Source organism: Psammomys obesus, unplaced genomic scaffold, assembly GCF_907164565.1.
Source record: "Psammomys obesus unplaced genomic scaffold, mPsaObe1.curated_primary_1811, whole genome shotgun sequence".
Lineage (NCBI taxonomy): Eukaryota > Metazoa > Chordata > Mammalia > Rodentia > Muridae > Psammomys > Psammomys obesus.
Genome location: NW_026596034.1, coordinates 37416557 through 37442470, shown reverse-complemented (window position 1 = coordinate 37442470; position 25914 = coordinate 37416557). Strand labels below are relative to the sequence as shown.

The 25914-nt window shown below is 53.4% G+C and overlaps 2 protein-coding genes across 2 annotated transcripts in view; both read left to right on the top strand.

Moving 5' to 3' along the window:
* Nucleotides 1-496: 496 nt before the first annotated feature.
* On the top strand, nt 497-6847 carry Snai3 (snail family transcriptional repressor 3). The gene is made up of 3 exons (XM_055620744.1): nt 497-666; nt 4280-4873; nt 6030-6847. The coding sequence occupies exons 1-3, from the start codon at nt 591-593 to the stop codon at nt 6209-6211; spliced, it is 852 nt and encodes a 283-aa protein (XP_055476719.1). The 5' UTR covers nt 497-590; the 3' UTR covers nt 6212-6847.
* A 12746-nt stretch (nt 6848-19593) lies between these two features.
* Mvd (mevalonate diphosphate decarboxylase) overlaps nt 19594-25914 on the top strand; it is an 8668-nt gene continuing 2347 nt past the window's right edge. The window contains exons 1-8 of the mRNA XM_055621573.1: nt 19594-19821; nt 22421-22491; nt 22596-22710; nt 22966-23112; nt 24050-24249; nt 24579-24653; nt 24825-25043; nt 25410-25525. Of these exons, the coding sequence (XP_055477548.1) occupies nt 19749-19821; nt 22421-22491; nt 22596-22710; nt 22966-23112; nt 24050-24249; nt 24579-24653; nt 24825-25043; nt 25410-25525 (1016 nt within the window). The 5' untranslated portion in view covers nt 19594-19748. The remainder of the gene's footprint in view (nt 19822-22420; nt 22492-22595; nt 22711-22965; nt 23113-24049; nt 24250-24578; nt 24654-24824; nt 25044-25409; nt 25526-25914) is intronic.

The window sequence follows — 25914 nt, the reverse complement described above, 5'->3', positions numbered from 1 at the left end:
CCAGCCCACAGATGCCAAGGAGCCATGTTATAGGGTAAAGCTCAGTTCTGGCCAGACAACCCTGCATCTCAGCCGCAGACACACCCAGGTGTTGCTATGTCCGCCTCCCCCAGAGACTGTCCCACCGGACCCCTAAAGTCGTAAACATCCACATGGAGAACCTAGACAACTGGGCTGTTCCAGTTCTCCTGGGCCTGGGTTAGAAAGGATGCTGCAGAGGACAGGGACTTTTGATTTGTCCAAGTTGGCTGGCCCTTGACTCCCAACCCTGAACTCTGCTCTTTCATCCATGGCCGGTCAATGGCCAGCCCCCGCGGGGTCGGTGCGTGACCACGGCGCGGGCCAGCGGAGTCCCGTGGGGCAGACACCGCCGACCACGCGTCGGGTTCCCCGCCCGCGCACCTGTCCTGGGCGTGGCCTCGCGGCCCCGCCCCGCCGTGCTCCGCGCTGGTTGGCCGAGGCGGTGCGCTATGCTAATGAGCCTGACCCTTCTCGCACCTGCCGGCCGCGCTGCCCGCGGGCACCGCGCGGACTCTACAGTCGGTATCCCGCTGCAGGCTCTAGACCCTGCCGCCTCTCGGGAGGAAGCCATGCCGCGCTCCTTCCTGGTGAAAACGCATTCCAGTCACAGGGTCCCCAACTACGGGAAACTGGAAACACAGAGAGGTAGGGGTTGGCGGGATCTCCGCCCCCGGCACTCAGCGCTTCGGGGGCAGGAGGCAACTGGGAAGTCCTTGGGAGCTGGGTCACACCTGCCCCAGGTGAGAGGGGAAGGGGCTAGAGCTTTCCAGCACAACGGGGACGAGGGTCCCTTCTGGCCTAAGACTGGGGATCCAAGAGGGATGTGCCCAGGGCAACTTCTCTGCTTCGGAGGACTCGGGCACGCCTTGGGCTCCCCACTCAGAAAAGTTTGCTGAGCCCCAGGGTTACCCTGGAGCTTCTTCCTGTGGGCTGCCAACACATCGGCTCCAGCTGAAGAGACCCTGAAGTCCTCTGTGCAGGCCTGGAAAAGTCCAAAGTTAAAATATGGCCCGGGTGCTGTATACACCCACCTAGAGAAGGCCTCGCTGACCACAAAGCCAGGAAACTTGTCCTGCCCACAGAAGGTGGCTGGTGAGAAAAGGCAGAACTCCCCCAAAGCATCCTGCCTGGGACGGGGGGGGGGGGGGGGGTGCGGTGCTCGGTGAGCTCACTGACAGAGCAAACAGAACTTCCGGTGGTCTCTCCTCTTCCCAGAAGCCTTGCTCTCATAGTACAGTGACCAAGGGTGTCCACCATTCCTGCTAGGCTCAGGGGCCATGTGAAAGTCTGGAGCACCGGGGAGGAGAACCCTTAATCCTCAGGGTCAGCCTGCTGCCGTAGGTCAGTGCCATCCCCACTCGGGTGGGCAGCGTCTCGGAGAAAGGACTCAGTGGGGAATTAGCCAGGGGCTGGGGGTTCCTCTGACGTCAGGGCTCAGCCCAGGATCCCTCACATATGTGAGTCCTACCCAGAGCCCCCAGTTGGTGGAAGTTCCTTGGATCAGGCCCCACCACCCGCACTGCCACCAGGGGGTGCTATCTAGGGTCCTCTCTTCAGGGAACCTTTTGAATGCAATTTAATGAAGTCAGAGTGCAGTGAGCATTTTCTCTCTCTATCTCTTATTTGTTTTGTTTTGTTTTTTAAGACAGGGTTTCTCTTGTAGCCCTGGCCGTCATGGACTATGTAGAGCAGGCTGGCCTCAGACTCACAGAGATCCGCCTGTGAGTGCTGGAATTACAGGAGTGCTCTACCACTCCTGGCTGATACAGTGAATGTAATAGTTGTTCTCCTCCTCCTCTTCCTCTTCCTCCCCCTTCTGGTACTGAGGATGGAATCAGGGCCTCCCATAGGCTAGTCAAGTTGTCATGTCTGTGGTCCCTGGCCATACTTCTGAAAGTTTAAAACCTTAGGGTGCACTCCTACAGCACACGCCAGCTTAACACTTAAACAAGCCAATCAGGTGCCCCAAAGGGCCCCGTTAGGGACAGAGGATCGTTCAGGACAGCCTTGATTCACTTTTCACACTTCCTCTTTGCTTTCCCAGGACCCCATGGCCCCAGTGACTCTTCCTCTAGGGCGTCACCCTGGAATATCCTGAGGTACTGAGGTCTAGGATCCCCCTCCCTCCGCCTACGAGGCCTCAGGGATGCCTCCAGCCAGAGGGCATTGAGACCCTCCTCTCCTGGGAACCAAAACTTCGAAAAGCACAAGCGTGCAAGGAAAGGACTTGCAGCAGCCACAGCCACTCCCGCCCGGCATGGGGTTCCTCTCCTCTACCTGTGGAGTGGGCACAGAACACAGGCGGGGCTTGAACCTTGCAATGCCTGGGTGACAGCAGTAGACTTGCCTGCAGACAGGACCCCAGTGAAATCTCCCAGGATGCTGATTGCATTCTATTTGTCCGAAACTCTGCTAACAGTCTCTCTACTGTCCTGCTCTCTCCTCCCCAATTCCACGGTATGACATGCTGGCTAAAATGCATGGAAGAGCTCAGGTAGGGAGAGAGTAAAGGGATTTAACTCCCTGGTTCTCCACATCCTCACCAACACTTGTTGGTGTCTTTTTCCATAAGTTCTAGCCACCCTTGTAGTGTGAAGTGGTGTCTCAATGTAGTTTTAATTTGCATCTTTCTGATGTCTAATGATGCTGGGTATTTTCTTGTGTGCTTATTGCCCACATGGGTATCATGTGTGAATATCAGAGATGATGTGAAAGAGCTAGCTTTCCCCATTCATCACATGGTTGAGGATAAAACTCAGGTTGCAGACTTGGCTGCAAGTATGTTTAATACCTGCTTAGCCATCTTCCCAACTTTGCTTGTGAATTGTCTCTGGAGAAATAATATTACAGACATTTCTATATGTCTCCCCATTTTTGAGGTGGGATGGTGCCCCATGTATTCCAGGCTGACCTTGAACTCTCTGTGGCTGATGATGACTTTCAACTTCTGATCATCCTGCCTCCACCTCCCTAATTAAGATTACAAATGTGCAACATTACACCCAGTTTGGAGAAGGGACCCAGGACGTCTTGGGCGAGCACTCTCCCACCTGAACTGTGCTCCCAACTTTTTGTACCTATTTTTAAACTGTGCTGTTAGGCTTTTCACTATGAGGCTGTAAACCTTTCTTGTATATACGCTAGTGTTTAGTCAAACGTTTCAGTCAGGAATATTCCCTCCAAACCTGTGAGCTGCCATTTCTACCCAAAGCCTCGGCAGCAGGGTAGAAACAAGGCTGGAGGTCTGTCTCAGTGTGTGTGGGAGAGGAAGTGGATGGAGGGCTGACTGGTGTTTCTGTCTGTGGGGAATCCAAAATTTGCCTCTTATTTGCAGTCTGGTCTCTCTTGTGTGGGGGGGGAGGGGAGGGATACCGGCATTATTTGGTCAAGAACATGAAATTCTGGCCACAAATACAGGAGCCACAACCAAAGAACATATAAAGCCAGGACTAGCCCTGCTGCCGAGCGAAGCAGCAGCCCCCAGCTGCAGCTACTTGCCTGGCTGGACGTGTTCATGCATGTGGACAGGGTAACAAGTGTGTGCTGCCCAGTGGCCAGGACTGCGGCTGAGCACACCGCATCATGACACACTCAGGGAGACGCCACAAGGGTGACCCTGTGGTGAGTGGATGCTGTGGGGGTGGGTGGCCGGTTTTACCAGGTTTCTTATGTTCTGAGTGCATACTTCTGTGTGGGAACTCAAGGGTGCCAGCCCCAGCTGCTGCCCACTGTCCAGATGTGGGGCTGAGGCTCCTTAGACAAGCCGCCCAGACCTAGACTTAGAGCAAGCACTCCTGTGAGGAGTTGGTTCTTGGGGTCTCCATATGGTGCTCAGGCTGGTTCAGGTTTGAAATCCTCCTTGACTTGGTCTCCTGAGTGCTAGGTTTACAGGTGTCTACACCCAGGCCTGGCTGTGCAAATGTTTATGCTTCTGGGCCCTGGAGGTCCTGGAAGATAGTCCCTTCCTTGTTTTAAACAGACAAGTTCAGTTCACTTTGTAGTTGTGGACTTGTCTAGTTCACGCATTCCTCAGCCCTTGCCTCCCATCACCACCACCCCTATGGACCAGAACAGGAGATGAAGGTGAGGACGCCTGGCTGCTGTAGGCATGGGCTCATGGTAGGCATTTGTAGGTCCTGCTGGCTGCTGATGACCTGTAAGACAGGTCAGACTGCAGCTAAATAAGTAAGAAGTTTGAAAACCCAGGCACTGCGCCTCATTCCTCACTATGTGTTCTCTCCCCCGTCTGCCTCTCTAGAAGCTAATGGCTCCTGCTCTGCATGTGAGGACCTGGTGGGATCCTGCCATCTGCCAGCCAAGGAGGCCTATTCTACTCCCACTGACCCTCTACTGCCCCGGGACAGCACCTCTGCCATCGCCTGCATCTCCCTACCTCTTCAGCCGCGTCATGGGGCCTCTGGGCCAGAAGCTCAGGAAACCAGCTGGGTGGGCCCTCGGGCTGGCCAGGACCCCAGTGTGCCCCTCAAAGACAGCGTCAATCTGCCCCCGCTGTTGGTGCTGCCCACACGGTGGCCCCCAATCCTGGGCCCAGATGGAGCACTAGGTGAACATCTAAGGGCTGAGGGAACATCCCGAGTCCCAGGTAGCTTTGAGTGTGTCCACTGCCACAGGCCCTATCACACACTGGCCGGCCTGGCCAGGCACCAGCAGCTGCACTGCCACCTGCCGACTGGGCGTGCCTTCACCTGCAGGTACTGCGACAAGGAGTATGCCAGCCTGGGTGCCCTCAAGATGCATATCCGTACCCACACGCTGCCCTGCATCTGCAAGGTGTGTGGCAAGGCCTTCTCCAGGCCCTGGCTGCTCCAGGGCCACATCCGCACCCATACAGGTAGGATGGGTGGGGCTGCAGTCCCAGAAAAGGATCCAGGTTGGGTGGAGGCGCTGGATAGAAGAAAGGAGAAGGTGGTCTCATCGTTGGCAGGGTCTTACACCTCCTGCAACTGCTAACACATCCCACAGATGAAGAGCACCACAGACATGTCCTCTCAAGGTCCTGGGGCCAGAAACCTGACCTCCAGGCATGGCCAAGCCACATTCTCCCCAAAGGCTGCAGGAATGATAACTTCTTGCATCTCTTGTCTCCTGGCAACTGCCCTACTTACGGGCAGATGGCCGTGTCTGTGTCTCTGCCTCTGCCTTCCCAATGCCTTCTCCCCTGTGTGTATGGATCTCTCCGCTGTAAGGGAGGGAAACCCCTGTATGTCATAGAGTTAGGACTCACGCACACGGCCTCACCTTTAACTCAGTCTCGGCAAAGGCCCTCTTCTGAGTCGGGTTGGAGGGTAGCAGTCAGGAAGCGGGTGTCCCCTGACCACTGAGGCTACAGGGTCCAGTGGAGCCCATCCACCCATACTTTGTGGCTTTGGGGCCAGGGAAATGTGTAAAGGTGAGGAAGCCTGGCCACAGTGAAAACTCCAACAGGAACGACAGACTCTGGGTTTGGAGAACTGTAACCAGTCAGGAGAGAAGCACCCCTTGTGGGTTGCAGAACCAGATGCACAATTCTCAACTACCCATCTCCTTCCACTTGGGAAGGTCATCCTGGAAGCCAGGGACTTAGCAGAAAGATTTTGTTCAACCCATGGTGGCCCGGATTGGAGGTGATGCCTGCGTCCAGGTGTTATAGCTTACTCCACTCAGTGCTGCCGTCACCGTACCTCAATATTATCCCAGCTAGAGGCCAGGAAGGCCTTCCAGAAGCTCTCACTACATCTCATGGTCACAACTGAGCATCCAGGGATGGGCAGAGACAGAGCAGCAGCCACGCTGCCTTTGTCTCAGAAGAGCTCTGAAACTGTGAGCCTGCCCAGAGTGACATTCTGATTGTCCAAAGGGCTCTGACCTTGGGTGCTAGGGCTGTGAGGAGCGTTAGGAGGGCAGGGGCGAGTTAATCATTGCTGGACGGGGCATTTCACCTTTGGCCGCAGTCTGTGGGACTGTCCTGGCTGCGGTCACTTACCTGACCTCCCTTCTTCCTCCCACAGGTGAGAAGCCCTACACTTGTCCTCACTGCAGCAGGGCTTTTGCTGACCGCTCCAACCTGCGTGCTCATCTGCAGACTCATGCTGGTACCAAGAAGTACCGGTGTGCTGTCTGCTCCAAGGCCTTCTCCCGCATGTCTCTCTTGGCACGGCACGAGGGAGCTGGCTGCTGTCCTGGCCCCTAAGAAGCAGAGCAGGGTGAAGGGGCCAAGTCTGACAATAGTCTCAGTGCTCCTATGTCATCTAGGACAATCAGAGGAGGCAGGGACCGAGCCCACTGATGCCTGTGTCCTGCCAGAACCATGCCCAGTAGAGCCTTTAGGCATCTTTCCACAAGGCCTCTGTTCAGAGGAGACTTATCACCACAAGGCTCACCAAAATAAGAACCAATGGTTGCATTTTCAGCTTGGCCTGTCTGCTGGACCTATTCCAAAAAGGAGAGACTGTTGGGAAATGCCTAACAGTGGACAAACCCCACCCCAGCACCTGGGTACCTCTGTGTGCAACTTAAAATGCCCACTTTCACTTGAGGGGGGTACACTGTGTGGATACCCTTGGAAGGCACAGCTGCCTCTCAGCCTGCCTCACTGGCCTTTACCTTAGGGTTGGAGTCACATTTTCTCCTGCCCCTTGTGTCCACACATATGTGTACATGTGATCACACATATGCCCTGGCTCCTCCCCTTCAGATGAGGCAGGGCCAGGGAGGATTGGGCTGAAGCCGTGTCCCACCTCATCAGCGCTGTCATCCTGCTGGCCTCAGTGGCTGGTTAACGTCTCAGGAGAACAGCTGTGGCGTAATAAAGAGCCCCCACACTCACGCCTCCTGTCTCAAGCCTTGAGATCTTGAGTCTTTACCAAGCCCCTGGATCTATGGAGGAGGCAGTTCTCCAAGGGCAGCAGGATTCCAGATAACCTGGACCCTTCTGGGCACCAAGCAGGCAGGAGACCGAGTGAAGGCATTTCTGTGCCCCATGAGCAGGTGAGCCTGGGGCCTTCACTGGAAGAAGTGAAACCTAAGAGAGAAGCTGCATGATGTGCTTGGAAGAGTGGTGATGAGGGCACCACTAGCACCAGGAATTAGGGCCCATGAAGGATTCTTGGACAGGACCAAGGCTGAGAACTGGTAGGGTGGCTATGGCAGCTAAATAGTATCCCAAGCCCAGGAGAGAGCAGGATTTGGTTCTTCTAGTAGATCCGACTGACTCTAGTTGGCATTTGGACAGAGAAAGGAGACCCACAGAGTCCACCTGGGAGAATTCTTGACACATTTTTAGGTACAAATCTATCGGTCACTCCACTTCTGGCCTAGAAGGAGGGCTGTGAGTCGGCCATGTTTGTCCAGGCCCAGTAGCAAAGGTTCCCAGCTTCTGAACTTCCGGGAACTGGCTAACCCTCCAGCCAGCTGGTGGAGGTTCTTTTGTGGGAAAGCCCATGGGTCAGGTACCTTAGCCTCTGGTTTTTCAGCTGCCTCAGGCTAGACTTGGTAGTAGGTATCTAGCTGTGGTTTGCTTCTGTGATGCCAGCCCTCTAAACGGCCTTAGGGATCTCCCGGAGGAAGCTTGACCTATCAGTTTGGAGTCAGCTCCAGACAAACTCAGTGTACAGCCCACACTGGCCTTGAGCTCACAGCAATCTTCCTACCTCAGCCTCCTCAGTTCCGGGGTACAGGCATGAGCACCATACCTGGCTAAGAAGCTTGACCTTGAGCTTGGGCTTCGAGACCAGGAGGAAGGACTGCAAATGCAAAAACACTGCACCCCACTCCTTTGAGGTGCCGACTGCGCCACACCTGTAGAGGGAGGTGCTTTTGAGACAGATGCATTCATGTTCTCCAACCAAGACCACTGCCTCCCTACACGGGAGGTAAGAAGTGAGCTTGAGGGTACCCTCTGAATGGAAATGCACCCACAAAAAGTCCCAATTCAAGGTGACCTTCAAGTCAGGGGGTGGGTGTGGTCCTTGGTTTGTAGGATTTCCTCCATTTCCTCCTCAGCCATCACACTGGGTTCCTGTGGGTCTCTCCAGAGTGACCTCATCTTAGCAGCCGCAAAGATGCACTTCTAAGGTCACCTCCTAAGGTTCTTCTATGGGTGAGGATTTTGACATGGAATTGCAGTAGGGAACTATTGTCCAGCCCAAACATCCAAGAACACGTGGTTTGCGAAGTCACCCTCCCTGGTCCTCACTCTTAGGCCAAGGCGAGGGGGTCTGATGATCTCTTCTTGAAACCTATACAGGATCACAGGATATAGTTATCTGAAAGAACGTCAAAGGCTGTGGGCAAGAAACCCCTTCTCTCCCCTCCCCCACCTCTTCATCCCTGTCAAAGCAAAGGAAGGAGTCTTGTCCCTAAATGTCTGGTCCTTCTGCAAGCAGGTCAAGATTGCCCAGGCAGAGGGGCCCTTAGAACCCCAACCAACATGAGCCTGGGTTTCTCACAGGAATGTTCTTTTAAAATAGCATCCAGATGCCCAGAGGAAGCTATATTGTAGATTGTGTTCTATTTCTGGTTCCTCGTGTCTAAATGGGGCTGTCGCACCTGTCGAGGATGAAGCAGGGAATCTCACAGCCCAAAATAAAGTGGAATGTTTCCCCCCCTTTGGTTCCAGCCCATGGAAAATGCTCTTATATTTATATCTGTGCTGATGGAGGGCTGAGGTAGCAGAGGGCGGGGATTGGCAGGGAAGCGCCAGGAGGGTACCTGCCAGGGAACTGATATGGAATGAATGGAGGACACTTTCCACTCAGCAGGCCAGACCGAAGTCAGGCCACCGAGCTGTCTGCAGACACCTGTGCCTGCCCAGGCAGCTTGGCACTCTGTGGCTTCCTCCTTTACTGTCCCTCATGTCACACAGCACAGCAAAGGAACTGGGGGCATTCACATCTCACTTGACTTATGGGCCCAGAGCCTGACATGCAGATGGAGGGTCAGGAAGGAGGTCCCCTAGTGTGCTTGGCTAGCCTGTTCTCTGTGGTCGTTCACCTTCCCTGTCTGTCCCCTTCAATAGAATTACTATTGAAAGTCCCACTTCCCCGCCTAAGAAAGATCTTTTGAGAAAACTAGGCATTTTGTTAGACCCTCTCTCCAAAATGGGAGCAGAGGACAAGGGACAAAAAGAGTGGGAAACCGGAGGGCTAGTCACAGCCCAGGTATGTCTGTGGAAAAGAGGCCTATATAAGCTCAGCGATGTTCTGAACTAGATGAACGTATACCCATCATATCTGGAAGCCATGTTCTCTGAGTGCTGGTTGCACACGGGACAGGTACCTGTAGAGAGAACTTCTGTGGTCTGAGGGCCTCCACTGCTCTTCCAGTTAGGGATGAAGGCAAAGAACATCCCTGGCTTTCTGGAAACAGGTGTTTGCAGGGACAGCAGGCCTTTGGGTGACCCAGTCCCTGACCCCACAGCCTATTGAAAGAAGCCTCTTCAGAAAGCCAAAGGGACACGAAGGTTATGGCTTTTGCTTCCAGAAGCCTGGTGGATTCTATAAATAGCATTTTGGCCTGGAATATTCTAGGGGGTTCTCCAGGTGCTTGAAATAGTCCACTTGTTACTAACTATACTCAGAGCGCCCACTCCTGACCGCGCCCACATGGCTAAGTATAGCTTACTGGCGGAGCTTGATGGAACACAAGTTTCCAGGCTGCTTCGATTGTGGAGCAGGACATCCAGGGAGAGCACATGGCTGCTGAGACAGGCAGCCACACCCTTCCAGCCCAGAACATCTAATGTCTGCCGAGTTAATCATATGGCTGGCTTCTCCATATCTAGAACCACCGGGACTAGAGAGATGGCTTAGGGGTTACACAGATGTGTCAGGCAATTTATGAGTGTCTGTAACTCTAGCTTCAGGATCCAACTCCCCCTTCTGGCCTTCACGGACATCCACATACTTGTGACATATAGACACACATATATAAAAACAGAATCCGGGGCTGGAGTGATGGCTCAGAAGTTAAGAACACTTGCTGTTCTTCCGAAGGTCTTGAGTTCAATTCCCAGTCAACCACATGATGGCTCATAACCATCTATAGTAAGATCTGGTGTGCAGGCAGAATGTTGTATAAGTAATAAATAAATCTTAAAAAAACAAAAACAGAATCCTTAAAAAGAACCACACAAAGCTCAATGTCAGGATTAAAGAGAACACCGTGAGACCTGGGTTTTATCCTTGGCTCTGAATTTTATATCTTTATAGATCACTGAGCTGGGGATATGGTTTAGTGGTAGAAGATGGCTGGCATGGCTGAAGACCTGGGAAAAAGAAAGGAAAGGAGGGAGGATAAATGAATCCTTAAGGCATTTAAGACACAATATGACTGCCTTGGAAGGTATTAGAATATAGTCTTGCCCCTTAAATACAGTGTCACTCTAAAAGGTCAGATCCCAAACCCTGAATAAATCAGGTCACACCTCCCTGCAGCTCTCTCTTTAGGACGGAGAGTTAAGAAGTCTGCTGTGACAACTTTTTTTTTTTCATGTATATGAATGTTTTGCCTGCATGTATGTCTGCGCACCACATGTGTGTGGGGTTCCCATGGAGGGCAGAAGATGGCATCAGATCCCCTGGAACTGGAGTTACAGATAATTCTCATCCACCGTGTAGATGCTGGAAATCAAACCCTGGTCCTCTGCAAGAGAAACAAGTGCTTTGAACTGCGGATGCCTCTGTCCCCCACTGGGAGAGCTCTTAATTTAAGACACCTGCCTCCTCCACAGTCTTTGTCCTGTACACTGTGTTGAACCAAATCATGTGATGCGATGCCTCCCTTAGAACACTCGGACCCTTGTTTTGGGAATTGCCCAGGACATCGCTGGGGACCCCCTCAAAGAAGTTCTCTCTGGCCTCACACCCTGCCATCTCACAGAGTCACCCACCCCGCCCCACCCAAGCCTCCTTCCTTATCCTTTTTTGCTACAATTCCCTCCCTTGGGGAAACAAAAGAGCAAATTTACCTCATTTCCTCTGTGGTCCCAATAACTGAGGCACTGTTCCACAGGATGACCCCTGCACTATGGATTTGTAGCTGGAGTTTCTTCCCCCCAAATTCTTCCCCCACGTATGTCCTCTAGCCCTAGTGAGAGACCCCAGGTCACATGCAGTTAGAGAAAACTGCATACAATTTGCTTGTTGGGAGGGGTGGTTGGATACCCAAGTGAGTTCCCATGATCTTCTTCACGCATTCCTTCTGAGAGGGAAGCCCAGCTTTGATGATCTCTGGCTACGATAGTCAGGGCACTGTGGCGAAAGCACTAGGTTTATCGGGTGCATCATTTGACTGACCAAGAGCCGTTGTTTCTCCGCTGAAGCCTATGGCTTCCTTGGTGAAATGTTTTTGTCTAAGTTCCCAGTACCAGATAGGAATTTCCTCCTCTGGAAGGGCTTTAAGTCCATTCACAAAGTTGAGGGGAGGGTTGTTTGTTTCTTGTTTGACTTTGTCTCTATATGTAGTCCTTGTGGTCCGGGAATTCTCTATGTAGACCAGGCTGGCCTGGAACTCAACAGAAATCCACCTGCCTCTGCCTCCTGAGTGCTGGGGTTAAAGGCGTGTGCCACCACACCCGGCTTAAAAAGTTTTATTCACAACCACTTGGGCCACTTTTGCAGTAGCCACCATGCTGTGAAGCATGCAGGGTCCACACCGCTGGGGGGGGGGCTTTGGGGTCTTGTTTGTTTGTTTGTTGTTTGTTTTTCTGAGACAGGGCTTCTCTGTGTGGCCTTGGCTATCCGGCTTTGTAGAGAAGGCTGGCCTTGAACTCACAGCGATCTGCCTGCCTCTGCCTCCCCGAGTGCTGGGATCATAGGTGAGCGCCACCACACCTGGACTGGACTTTCGGTCCTACTCCTTCCCAGCATCCTTAGTAGCAGCTTCTGGTACCACAGGGACTAGCTCCCAGGGAGGACACTTCCAGCTGAGTCCTAGCTCCAAATCCTGCAACCAGAGCATAAAGCATCCTCATCAATAAAGCCTTACCATTCAGTTCTGAAACGCAACCAGCAATTGTGGCAATAGCTGTTACCTTTGAGTAGCAGCTGCTAGGAGGCAACTCATTGCTGGCACTGGGATTCTCAATCAACAATTTATGGGCTGGGCATGGTGGCATACAGCTTTACTTGGGAGGCAGAGGCAGGTGGATCTCTGAATTTGAGTTCAGCCTAGTCTACATAGCAAGTTCCAGGCCAGCCAAGGCTACATAGTGAGAGCTTGTCTCAAACAAAACAAAATATAAACAACAAAAACAACCTTATGACTTCAGGGAGTATCTGTTTCTACTCTCACAAGATACTCCATTCCCGCTTTCTCGTTAACATTATAGACCCTGGTTATTGCAGACTTGTCCCAATCGCCTTGGCAGGTAGCATCTGTGCTTACCCAACCACAAAGCTCCGAGAGTGTCCCAGCTGCACCTGGCCCTCTCGTCCTTTTAACTAATTTCCTATACTTGCTCCTTCTGGGGCATTCACAAATCTCACATGGGTTTCCAAATCTGCATTTTCTTTCTTTTTTCCTTCCTTCCTTCCTTCCTTCCTTCCTTCCTTCCTTCCTTCCTTCCTTCCTTCTTTTTTTTTGTTTGCTTTTTGAGATAGGGTTTTTCTGTATAGCTCTGGCCACTTTGGAACTCACTCTGTAGAGCAGGCTGGCTTTGAACTCAGAGATTCTCCTGCTTCTGCCTCCCACGTGCTGGGGCTAAAGGTGTGCACCACCTCTCCCAGTAGATTTCCAAATCTGAAAAACAAAAACAAAAACAAATGAAAAACGCTCATAGCTGACCATCCTTTGACCTATGCAACAAAGCCTTTCCCCAGGTGACGATCAAGACACATCACAATGCAAAGTCCTGAACCTCCATCCCATAATGATTAGTGGCTGGTGATACACTCTGAAAGCCTATTGCAGTGTCAGGCCATTATAGAAGTTCACAACGAAGAAGATTCCAAAATCAAACATAAGCAAGCTCTAACACAGCACGAAGAGATCCACCACCGCTCCCATTAGAACTAGTCACTTCCTCCCTAAATCAAGTTTGGGCACAGTTGCGTGGATAAGAGACACTACCACAGTCTCCACAGTTCTCAGCCACTCTCTGAGCCCTTCCACCTCCATGTGCTGAAACCCCTGATGAACTCAGCGGGGCTGGCTCAAGTTGCCCAGCTCTACCCTACCCAGCCGCTGCTCCCCCTGTGGCTCCTCCTGGAGTTCGCTGGGTCTGAGAGCCGTGGGTTGGCCCTGTGGCTGTCACACAGCTGCTGCTTCTCACCGCACCTGGCTACTGGAGGAGGTCCTGGTTGTGCAAACAGTCTTGACCCCTATTGTAACTTCTTGCAGCAAGGTAAGTGTCTGACACTTAATCAGGGACAGGCGTGGTCACCTTCAACGGTATGATTTTCTCACTTCTTTTCCTGAGTAGCACCTAGCTCTATTCCCTGTTGTCCTCCAGCCCCCAATATCCACAAGGACCTCCAAGTGATGACCAAGTGTCTTAGGTAGTGTATCTATCACTGTGATCAAACTATCACCAAAAAGCAATGTGGAGAGAAAAGGGTTTATTTGGCTTGAGAAGCCAACACAGGGACTCAAAACAGGCAGGAACTTGGAGGCAGGAGCTAATGCAGAGGCCATGGAAGGTGCTGCTTTCTTATAGAACCCAGGACCACCAGCCCAGTGCTGGCCCCACCCACAATGGAATTGGAACCCCCTTTCATCAATTGCTAATTAAGAAAATGCCCTACAGGCTTGCCTTCAGCCCAGTGCTTGTGGAGGGATTTTCTCAATTGAGATGACTCCACAGATGACTCTAGCTTGTGTCAGGTTGGCCCAAAACTATCTCTAATGTCTCCTATGAGGCAGCCCATCAGGACTGACTCCTGCGTGCCACATGCCGCCTGAGGTCTGCAGCTTATGTTCCAGGGATGAATGTGTGACACTGATTGGCGTCTCTGGTCCATCAGCACTCACGTTCAGCCTGCCTGTCCCCACAGCCCACAGCTCACAAGCCAGGCTGTGAGAGCTTCCTTCGTTGCCTGTTTAAAGTTTTTCCCTGACACATCGATTCCCGTGCTGCGTGCTCTCTGACTGCTATGATCTCCCACACCAGACTGTTGCTAGGTCCCCTGTGCCTGAGAACTGGATCCAAGATTTCCCCGTTCTCTCTCAAAGGTAGCAATTGATGGGTGTCCTCTGTCTCTATTTCACACTCTTCGCCTTCACTACCAGACACCTCGCACGGATTCCAGGCTTCAGGGTCCTAGAGGGGGCTCTTTAATGCAGATCCGATTTAAGTTTTCTTTACCCTTCTGCCTCTAAGCTCTGAGAAGAGGCGAGCCATCTCCCCTCTCTGTTATCCAATCTACTCTCTAGACTGGAGGCCAACACAGAGGATGTCAGTGGCCGGTGCCTCCCTCCCTCCTGCAGCAGTCTCCCTCCCTCTGGGCTGTACTAGGCCTCAGATGGCTCTTTTACCACCCACAGCAGTGGCCAGGCTGCCTCTGCACCTGCTGGGACATCCCTGTCCCGGTGCTTCACTCCAGGGTTTGTGATGTCTGCTCTGGCTGCTCGGCTGTTCTCAAAGTATCTCCACACTCCCTTAGGCAACCCCCACCCATGCCACTTCCTACCACATCACCAGATTTTCCCACACAGACATCCCACCCCCGCTTGGTGGTTTCACCCTCCATGCCCACTGCCCTCTGCAGTACACTCAAAAGGCGCATTACCACATGCCACCTGGGAATGGGAAGCCATGGCAAACGTCCTCTGCAGATGCTCCACCCTCGAGCAGCATGGCCTCAGCTGCCTCATTGCCCATCTCCGGAACGACACCACTGCTCTTCCCAAACCCACCCTGGCTTTTATTGCATCCTGCTGGCTGACTATGCCAGCTAAAATTCCTAGGCTAAAATTCCTTCCCCAGGGGAGACATCCCGCTAAGGGTCCCTTTGATAAACTAAGGTACAATTCCATCAAAGTTCACTCTGGGGAACTAATGTGTTTATTTGGCTTACTGACCGAGCAGTGGGTAAGGGGTCACAGGCAGGATCATGGGTGAACAGCAGCCGCGCTGGCAGATCTGACCCACATGGAAGATGACGCCCACCCCTGCCCACCCCTGCCCACCCCCGCCCACCCGGTGCAGGGCCCTGATTTTGTCAGGGGCTGGGTAGATGGAGCCCCTTCCCTAGTCTTCTACCTCTCTCCAAAGTATGATGCTACATGCAGTTTTTGAGAATTGCATACAGCTGATTGGAAGAAGTGGCTGGCTGCTCAGGCAAAGGTTCCATGATCTTTAGGGAGGAGGTCCAGCCTAACTCTAACTCCTGAAGATGGTGGCAGATTGGCCCAGAAAGACAGTCTTTTACAAATGAAGGATTGCATAGAAGGAGGCTGGTGATGATTACACACGGTGTGGGTGTGTCTGGCCTCACTTGTGTATATAAAAGTCATGGCAGCTACTTTTATGGTTTGTAATTATTTTTGTGATTATCACACACTGGCCTCCAATTTGCTATATAGCTGAGGATGACCTTGAACTTTTGATCCTCCCGTCTCCACCTCCTAATCCTATTGGGATTAGGTTTGTGCAGTGCTTGGAATTGCATCCTAAGTATACACTCTGCTAACCTAACCTGCTTTATATATTTGGCCACAATTTTAAAAACACCCAAATTGAAAGAATTCTCTGTGAAACCTGGAAAGTGAGACACACTCCAGGTGTCTATGCAGGTGTATGGGAACAAGCCATTTCCGTTTATTTCCTCCTTCTCTGAGGCTGCTATTTCCTGTGACATGCCCCCCCATCCCAACACACATACTCACAGGCCCCTCAAAAACTGTGGCTCATACCTGTTCTAATAGGCCGTGTTGGCAATGGTCAGAGTCTAAACAAAGAAGGACCTTTAGAGGTTACCCGGTGCAGGGCCCTGATTTTGTCAGGGACCAGGCAAAGAACAAACCAGGGGAAGTGGGAAAACAGGGGCAGTGAGTCCTGAGAGCTAGTGCCCAGGCCCCAAAACAGATCATAGGAGGCAAGGGTGGCTACTCTCCTGGCCTAGCTAGGAAAGCAATTTGCTTCTTATGGGAGGGTAAGGAAATTCCAGCCTCCTTCCCCACCTTTCGTGCTCCCCTCGTATGCCCAGGCTCCATCTCTACTCTAGGTTCTTTCCTACTTTAACCCCTCCTAAACACAGCTGCCAGCTTAAAGCTGCCGCTTGAGTGGCTGCCTGTGCTGGCCCTGCACTGTGCTGTTCTTCACACAGAGCCAGAACTCCTGGATGAAAGCCACACCTCTTCCAGGCTCTCCGGTTGCCCAGGCTAGCTGCTCTGCAAAGACGCTGACCTCTGAGGACTTCCCTAGGGAACCAAGTTCAAAGGGACAGGGACAGAGAAATCCACAAATCCCCTTTTAAATCACTTTCAGAGGTTTTCTGTCCCCAGTGCCTGGGCTGGAGAAAGGCCTTCAGGGATCACAGTTGCACTTTGGCTCCCTCTGCTGGCCTGTTCAGGCCACGCTCCAAGGTACAAGCCGAAGGATGCTCAGCCCTGGGTGGACTCGCCTCACCTCTCTCTTCTTTTCCTCTTCCTCTATCTCATACATGCCTATCTGTGACCTGACAATGAACCTCACACACATGACAGACACTTGTAATGTCTGATGACTAGAGATGACCCCCACTGACTCCTAGCTTCAAGGCACACAGGGTTCCAGGAAGATGTCAGCACTGGGGTCCTTCAGCCTGTGAGGTGACCTTGGCCTCTGTACCTAATAACGACATTCAAGGATTCCCATGGGTGCAGCTGTTCCTTCTGTATTGAAACATTCCCATCTTTCTTTAGCTTATTTATTTTGTAGAGACAGTGTTTCACTGTGTAGCCCTGACTGGCCTTGAGTTCAGAGCTCCACCTGTCCTCCTCTTCTTTGGATTATTTTATTTATTTATTTATTTATCTATCTATCTATTTATTTTTTAGGCAGGGTTGCTCTGTGTGTAGCCCTGGCTGTCCCTGAACTCACTGTATAGGCCAGGCTGGTCTTGAACTCAGAGATCCTCCTGCTTCTGCCTCCCTGGTACTGGGATTGCTAGAGTTACGGGCACCTGTGGGCCATCCCACCTGTGTGCTGGGAACTGAACTCAGGTCCTTTGCAAGGGCAGTGTATGCTCTTAACTGCTGAGCCACCTCTACAAATGGAGACATCATTTTCTCTGAAGGGTGTGTGTGTGTGTGTTGCAGGCTATATAGTGAGTTCAAGGTCAGCCTGGGGTGTAACTGACAGTTGACTTTGTCTCAAGATGCAAAGACAGGATCGTTCTCTGTGCCATGCGTATGCCAGCAGAAGGGAAGTCTGCCTGCCACTTTCCCTGAGTCTGCTGCTTGTCTGCAATCATCCCAAAAGATTGCGTTGGTGGGGAACTCTCCTGTAGGGTTGGGGATGTACTTCAGTCGGTAGAGTGCTTGCCTAACACTCCAAACACTCTTGCTTTTATTCTGAGGTTTTTGTGTTATCATATCCATTTTTGGCCTTGTGATGTAGATCAAGCTGGTCTCAAACCCACAGAAATCTACCTGCTTCTGTCTCTCAAATGCTGGGATTAATGGGTTGCACGGTGGGCTGGAGAGATAACTCGGTTAGAGCACTTAGTTAGAGCACTTAGTATTTGTGCAGAGGACCTGGGCACCTACAAGGTGGCTCACGGGTCTAACTCCAGTTCCAGGAGATCCATTCCTACCTCTCTCTTCCCCTTCTCAGACTTACGTATTTGTGTGGGTGCACTTATGCTATTATGCTATGGCATACATGTAGAGGTCAGAGAACAATGTACAGGAGTCAGTTCTCCTTTCCTACCTCAAGGCTGGGCTGTGTTCACAGGTTTTACATGATGTGATATTATGATAGGCAGTAGAATCGACGAGGTACCCAGGGACCCAGGCTTACACCCAGCTCAGTGTCTAGCACAGAGGAACTGTAGAAGCCCGTCTCTTCCTCATTGCAGGCAGGACAGGTGCAGATTACTGCGGTGCATGGGTGACCTCTCCGTCCCTGGTACCCAGGTAGCTCAGTGAACTCAATGAGGCTGCTTGCTGTCCCTCTATAGCAACCTGAAAACAACACTGTTGAAGAAGTCTTGTTCTGTTTTTGTTTTCCAAAACAGGACTTCTCTGTGTTGTCCTGCCTGTCCTGGAACTTGCTTTGTTGACGACCAGGCTGGCCTCCCACCCGCCTCTGCCTCTCAAATGCTGTCATCAAAGGCGTGTGCCACGACCACCACCCAGCTGGAAAAGAAGTCTTAAGGGCTGTGTGTGTGTGTGTGTGTGTGTGTGTGTGTGTGTGTGAAGCATAAAAGTTATTGAAAGAGAAGTTGAAAATAAGAGCCATCTAACAGGCAACCAGGAAACAACAGTGAGACCCCATAGGTTCTCTGTGAGCCTGAGGTGACAGGCTGCCTACTGTGCTGCTGAAGGCTGGTTCACACTCTCACAGTCTGGTGGAGAGCCGAACAATCGATCCAGCTCCCAAGATGGCAGCCTGCCAACAGCTATCAACACTGCCCCGGGCACAGGGCTGCTTGGCTGGGCCATCCACCTCTAAGAATCTCCACACAGAAGCACTCATACAAAATGCAAGGGGAGCATTGTGCGTGGCCTCAAAGGGCGATGGCTTGAATGAAGTACAGACGGTCTAAACAAACAAAGAAGTGGATTTCGTGCAGACTTGGAAATTGTTCAAGAAACGCACAAGTAGAGGCAGCAGGATGGAAAATAAACGGTTCCCTTCCATCGTGTACGAAATGTCAGCCAAAAGGCCGTTAAAGAATTGGTGCCATCCACACTCTTAGGAACAGAACTGGTGGCCTGTTTACGCCATACCGTGCACTCTCGAATCTCTAAACTCTGAACCATTCAAAAGCCACAAATTTTAAGACATGGGGGGGTGGGGGTGGGAAATTGTATCTGTTTCTGTTGAAGGATGAATGGAAAGTTCTGGAAACAGTGGCAATGGCTGTACCAAGCGAATATGTTAAATGCTATTAAACTGTAACTGAGAAACGACACAGAGATGTGCCCAAAAGGTGACAGAATTCTTGCCTCTGTGGAGTCTGGGAGAGAGAAAGGCATATGAAAATGCCCATCTCGGACGGAGCATATCCACTGGCAGTCGGACACCTCAGGCGAGCTAGACGGCCCAGGTAGGCTGTGAGCATGCTGTGAATACAAGAGAAGGCAGATGTGGATGGAGGAGACTCCAGGATGTGGGGCTCGGGCATGACCCTGGGCTGCGGATCCGGGGATCCCTCGGGATTCGTGGTCTAGTGAGCCTTGCGTGCAGCGGCGAGGCTGGACGCGCCCCTTCCTTCAGCTCGGCAGTTGTAGCAGCAGACGGCCCGGTCACTCCAGCGATCCTGAGATCGTGGGCGGGTGGGCGGAGGCTTCCCGCGCCTGCGCAGATCCCACCCGCGCAGATGGCGCGTGCGCAGGCTCCACGCTCTGCCCAGACCCCGCCTCTTGCTGGCGCCCACGAGCAGGGGCGGGCTCAGTGTCGGCCGCACATCATTCGATTCTGTCCATAGGCTAAAAAGTGGACCGTGGGCTCGGCCCGCCGCCTATTGGGCAGCACGGCAGCAGCCCGGTCTGTGGGCCAATCGTATGGCAGCGCGTGAGACTGCGAACCCGGTAGGGAACCGGTGCTGGGCTCTGCAGCTCCGGACTCCAGCCTCTCGGCCATGGCCTCGGAAACGTCTCAGGATCTAGTCGTCACCTGCACTGCGCCGGTCAACATCGCGGTTATCAAGTACTGTGAGTGCTGGAGACTGGGGTCACCTCGGTCGGGATCGGGGCGTAAGGCTGGAGGCCATAGTCACCGGGACTAGAATCGGGGTCCCTGGGCCAGAGGGCCGGGTTCCAGAGTAGGAGAAGGAGATCATCCCGGCTGGGATTCGAGGCTGGGGGGGGGGGGGCTTGGTCGTCGGAGCCCAGGGCTGGCGATGAGGTTTACTGTTGCAGGGACTCAGGAGAGGGAAAGGCCCATGGCTCATATCTGGAGTAGCTGGGCTGGTGACGGCTGGAGGGGAGCTCAGGGGCTGAAGGGGGCGTTCCCGCGGCCGGGATCAAGTAGCACTGGGCAGGAAACGCGGGGGGGAATCACCACTGCAGGTCTGGGATGGTGAAATTAAGGCTCCCTGGGGGCCCGGCCTGGCCTCCACTGTTAGTCCTGAAGCTTTGCTGTGGACACAGATGCCGCTGACCCCGCGGTTGTGAGGAGCAGCCTCTTGCTCTTGCTCCTTCCCTGGCCTGTAAACTGGGAGGTATCGCAGGGAGCAGGGCTTCACATCTGCTCTTCTTCCTTCCAACGTGGTCATGGAGAGCCTGGAAGGATCCACACTGCCTGGAGATTCTTCAGTTTGGCTCATTTCACTCGGCATGCTTTCCTGGGAGCTTATCCAGGTGGATGCAGCAAGGGTTCATTGCCCACCGTTGCTAGGCCCTATTCCACGGCTTGAGGAACCCCGGGGCCTCCAAAGCTGCTACCCACACTTAGGAGCAGGTCTTTGTATGAACTTTCTTCCTTCCGAGGAAGTATTTCCTGGAGCATCTCTGAGAGAGCGAGTGGGGAACCGTGTGTTTCCTGGGGTGGCTGTACCACCTTGCATTCTCACCAGTGGTGCACAGGGCGTCTTGATTTCCATGTTCCAGCGCCCTCATCCCATTTCAGTGGACTCTGATTTTCCTTTTCTTTTCTTTTCTTTTCTTCTTTTAAGATTTACTTTATGTATATGAGTGCCCTGTCTGCATGTACACCTGTATGCCAGCAGAGGGCACCAAATCACATTATAGATGGTTGTGAGCCACCATGTGGTTACTGGGAATTCAGCTCAGGACCTCTGGAAGAGCAGCTCTTAACCCCAAGTCCAGCCGCTCAGTGTGGTTTTGATTTGCATTTCCATGATGGTCAAAAGTATGGACTATCCTTTACTTGAGCCAGCCAGTTGTATCTTGTCTTCTAAGTCGTGTGTGTTTGTGTGTGTGTGTGTGTGTGTGTGTGAGAGAGAGAGAGAGAGGAACAGAGACAGGGTTTCTCTGTGTAGCTCTGGCTGTCCTGGAACTACCCCTGTTGACCAGGTTGGTCTTGAACTCGGAAATTTGCCTGTCTCTGCTGGGATTAAAAGCGTGTGCCCCCGCTGCCCGGCCTTGTGTCTTTTGTCTATGTGCTGATTATACGAGTTGCCCTGTCTCTGTTGAGCTTGGAGTTCCTTAATCCTGTCTCCATCTCCCAAGTGTTGGTCTGTGCCACCCTCATTGTCTTCTACTTGCTCCCGCTGGGGGCTGTGCGGCATCGCGGCAGGAGCCGTAAGGCCTCCTCCGGAAACTCCCAGCAAGGCTGGAAGCGGCATCCAAGCAGCCTTGTGGATGAAGTCCAGGCTGCCAGCTGATTCAGGGCAGCCTGCTGCACCTTCAGGGAGGAAAGGATGAGGCTCCCAGCTAGCCAGCTTCCAGGGCCTTGGGTTGAGGGTGGGGCTGAAACAAGCTGTAGCAAAAAAAGTTTGTGTTGCTCAGTTGCCCAAGTCTCCTTGATGCAAGTTTTGCCTGCCTGGGACATGTGGGCAGAAAGAAACGCGGACAGTGCACCCAAAGCCATGCAATCTAGCAGTCTAGCCATGCCTGCAGCCAAGAATTCAGGGTCTTCCTGCCTCACTGCTGGGCCTCCTGCTGGCTTGTGTAGGATACCTGGGCTTCGGCCTTAGGGGATAGAACATCTCCATATTCCTCAAAGCAGCCGTGTGACTCCAGGAGAGCTACCTGTGTGCAGACGCCTGTAGATGGCAAAGGACGAGAAGGTGTTCACTCACCAAGTGTTAGTCTTCTGTTGTCTTCTGGCCAAACACTTCCAAATTAACTGAGCATGTGCAGATGGCCAACAAGATGTGAAACCACCAGCTAAGCGCTGTGGGTGTGGTCAGATGATAGTCTTTCATCTGGCTTTCTGGAGAGTTGCCTGTGCTTGCTCTAATGGGTGGGGCTCTCTGCTTGGGCAGAGGGGGGCCATTCTGATTGGTGCCATCTGGGACATGGTCAGGAACCAGTCTCCTCTGGGTGGCCAAGCAGTGGGAGAGTAGACCACCAGCTGCACAGGTGTGTGACCCCGAGCAGATGTTCACAGCTATCTCTATAAAGTAAAAGAAAGATGGAGGAAGCATGAGGCAGAGGTGGGCTGGCCTCTTGCGCTCTGGGAACCTGAGCTCTGAGTCTGCAGGCAACCTAGGAGGTCTTCCTGAGGTGCTGAGACAATTTATGCAATGAAAGCAGGATGGGGGTGGGGAGCTGCTTACAAAGGTTGGGGCAACTGGGAAGTGCCAGTGGGGTGCCAGGAACTCACCAGCTTGGGTTGTTGTTGCAGGGGGGAAGCGAGATGAAGCACTGATCCTGCCCATCAACTCCTCTCTGAGCGTCACACTGCACCAGGACCAGGTGACTGCACCACATAGACACTGAGCCCTGACGGCCAGAGCTTCTCATGGGTGGGTAGGCAGGCCTGTGTCCTTCTGATTCCTGGCCCCTGTTTTCCTCCCCAGCTAAAAACTACCACAACTGCTGCCATCAGCAGGCACTTCACAGAGGACCGCATCTGGCTGAATGGTCGAGAAGAGGATATGGGGCAGCCACGGCTCCAGGCCTGCCTTCGGGAGAGTGAGTCGGGGTGACAGCAGCTTCTGCTGTGCCCTCGGGGTGCTGGGTGCCCATAGGAAGCCTCTAGTAGAAGACAGAGAGGGGCTGGGGTTGGAGCACCCAGGAGGAAGGCCGTGTGGGAAGTCTGGGAGTTACTGTCTCACGGATTTCAGCCATCCTCTACCCTCTCCCAGCCTCAGGAAAATGAGGCGTCAGGAGCAGGTCCAGGGAGTCTGCCAAGCGGCAGGGCCACTCACCACTCCCTCTCCCCTGCAGTTCGCCGCCTGGCTCGGAAGCGGAGGGGCGGAGGAGATGGGGACGCTCTACCCCTCAGCCTCAGCTATAAGGTGCACGTGGCCTCGGTGAACAACTTCCCCACTGCCGCAGGCCTGGCATCCTCAGCAGCAGGCTACGCCTGCCTAGGTGGGTGCCCGCAGGGGCCAGGGACCCAGGGTTCTGCTCTGTAGTGTAGGGTGTTCTCGGGCTTGCCAGTGTCCAGGGCTTCCATCGCTGGAGCTCACTACACACAGAGCCTGAGTTTGCCCTTTCCCTGAATGCAGCTGAGCACCATACGCTGTATGTATGAGAGGACCCTTTGGCTCTCAAGTGACAGATGGAAGCCACCTGAGGCTAGAAAATATCTGGAAGCTGGGAATGGGGGCTCTTGGCTTCCCTAAGAATTCCAAGGTCTTGGCTCAGCTTCAGGCACAGCTGCCTTCCGGCTGTCTGACCCCATCGTCAGGAACTCTCCTATGCTTTCTTGCCTGGGTCATTGTGCTTGGCACCCATCCCTGGCACAGGCAGTCCTCACGGTGGTGAGCTTCGACCACCCTCATTCCTTAGCTCCAGGGGTGATAATTTCCTGGTCCAGCTGGCTCCTGTGTCACCCTGACCTGCTGTAGGTGAGCTGGTCCCAGAGGCAGGGTCACCTTCTCAACACTGCTGACCTCAGAGAAGGCCCCTCGCGGATGAGCACTAAGCTTGCCTTACTGCCTGCCACACTGCCTTCCCCCCAGAGCCACTAGCCTCCTGCTGAACACACATTCCTCAGGCTTTCCCGCTGGTCCCTGCTCCTGGTGGCCTTCTGAATGCCTCCCCTTCCCTTAGTGCTCTGCTTTGGTGAAAGAGATTTCCCCCAGCCCTGATCTTGAGGTCTTGAGCCCTGGTGTGACACACAAGTCAAACTCAATGCTGAGTAAAGCAACGTGGAGCTGGGAGATGCCAGCCCAGATGCCAGAGCCCCAGCTCTGCCTCCTTAGAGTCTCATTTCCTATGCAGTGCTCGGGGAGCACGGAGCAGAGCTGGACTGTGTTACACATTAACCCTTACCCTGCCTCCGTGTTCCTTCCTGTACCTGCAGCCTACACCTTGGCCCGGGTCTACGGCGTTGAGGGGGACCTCTCTGAAGTGGCTCGGCGGGGCTCAGGCAGCGCATGCCGCAGTCTCTACGGGGGCTTCGTGGAGTGGCAGATGGGGGAGCAGGCAGATGGGAAGGATAGCATCGCCCGGCAGATAGCCCCAGAGTGCCACTGGCCCCAGCTCCGAGTCCTTATCCTTGTGGTAAGTGGATGGGCCTGCAGCCAGCAGGAGAATGGCTGTCTAGCCGGGGCTCAGGCTAGGAACGGAAGGACTGTATCTATCTGGGCTTCGTCAGGATCCTAGGACAGCAGGGACTAGAGAACAGACCACGGCTGTTGGGTGTAGGTGGTAGGGTCAGGAGTGGCTCCCACATCGCAAGGCTGTGTCCCTTTCCATGATGTAGCTAGACCCAGACTCACGTCCCCCCATCCTGACCAGGATCCCGAGCTTGGGATGTCAGAGGGCAGGGTCAAGCGATAGGGCTGTGATGAGCCCCCTGTGGCCCGGGCCCAGTCCTATTTTCCGTTCAGGTGAACGCTGAGAAGAAGCACACTGGCAGCACAGTGGGCATGCAGACCAGCGTGGAGACCAGCACCCTGCTCAAGGTAGGGCTTGCTGGGGAAGGCAAAGCCCAGAACCCTGCCCACGGGGAGTCTCCACTGCGGACAGTGGAGGACACTCTGGGAAGGGCTCTCCTGGTGGAGGGACTGGCACTGGAGGTCCTATGCCTAGACCTAGCGGCAAGGAGTGTGCCAACCAACTCACTCTCTGTGCAGTTCCGGGCTGAGTCTGTTGTGCCCGAGCGCATGAAGGAGATGACCCGCTGCATCCAAGAGCGGGACTTCCAGGCCTTTGCCCAGCTGACCATGAAGGACAGCAATCAGTTCCATGCCACCTGCCTCGATACCTTCCCGCCCATCTCCTACCTCAATGACACCTCCAGGGCCATCATCCAGCTAGTGCACCGCTTCAACACACACCATGGGCAGATGAAGGTGACGGGGCGTGGGCATGCAGGGAATGCGGGCTGAGGCACAGAGCGTGGGCAAATGATGGAGATGCGGTATACACGGAGAGACTTGGTTCTGGAAGTGGGTGGGGCTGTGGGTGGCCTCCAGCAGACAGCACCCAGACAAGCTCCCCCTACAGTTCTGGTTTGTTCTGTGCTTTGTGTCTTGCCTAACTCGCAGCCAAGGAGCCTCTTCCTGAGCTCCAGGCAGAGGTGACTCACCAGCGAGTTCTGTTGGTGGCACTCCTTGGTTTGGTTACGTGGGCCCTCTTCAATTCTGGGAGACCCTAGGTCCCCAGCAGGTCCAGAGCTAAGGGTGCTGAGTGAATCACTGGGGCACTCTGGCTTCCAGGTGGCGTACACATTCGATGCGGGCCCCAATGCTGTGATCTTCACCCTGGACGACACCGTGGCTGAGTTTGTGGCGGCTGTAAGGCACAGCTTTCCCCCTGCAGCAAATGGAGACAAGTGAGTGTGTGTCCCTCTTTCCTGCCTTGAGATGTCTAGAAGGTTCTACTAGGAACGAGTGGTGGTCACAGTGCCTAGCCTGGGGGTCTCAGGCAAAGCCAGCCTCCTGCAGGGACACAGCCATGGCACATGGCAGCATTGAAACCCCCCTGAGAGCCACAAAGACCATGCCGTAGCCTCCTCTAAGAAATGACGTTTCAGCTGGGTGAGGAGGCTCACATCTGTATTCCCAGTACTCCGGAGATCAACTCAAAACCAGCCTGGGCTAGACTGTGAAACCCTATCTGAAAAAGCCAAACTTCTGAATTATTTATTTATCTATCTATCTATCTATCTACCTATCTATCTATCTATCTATCTATCTATCTATCTATCTATCTATCTATCTA

What these genes read in the sequence shown, in the direction of transcription:
- Snai3 (XM_055620744.1), top strand. Translation starts at nt 591, where the DNA reads ATGCCGCGCTCCTTCCTGGTGAAAACGCATTCCAGTCACAGGGTCCCC. An exon ending in GAAACTGGAAACACAGAGAG is followed by an intron (nt 667 to 4,279) that starts GTAGGGGTTGGC and finishes CTGCCTCTCTAG; the next exon opens with AAGCTAATGGCTCCTGCTCT. An exon ending in CCACATCCGCACCCATACAG is followed by an intron (nt 4,874 to 6,029) that starts GTAGGATGGGTG and finishes TTCCTCCCACAG; the next exon opens with GTGAGAAGCCCTACACTTGT.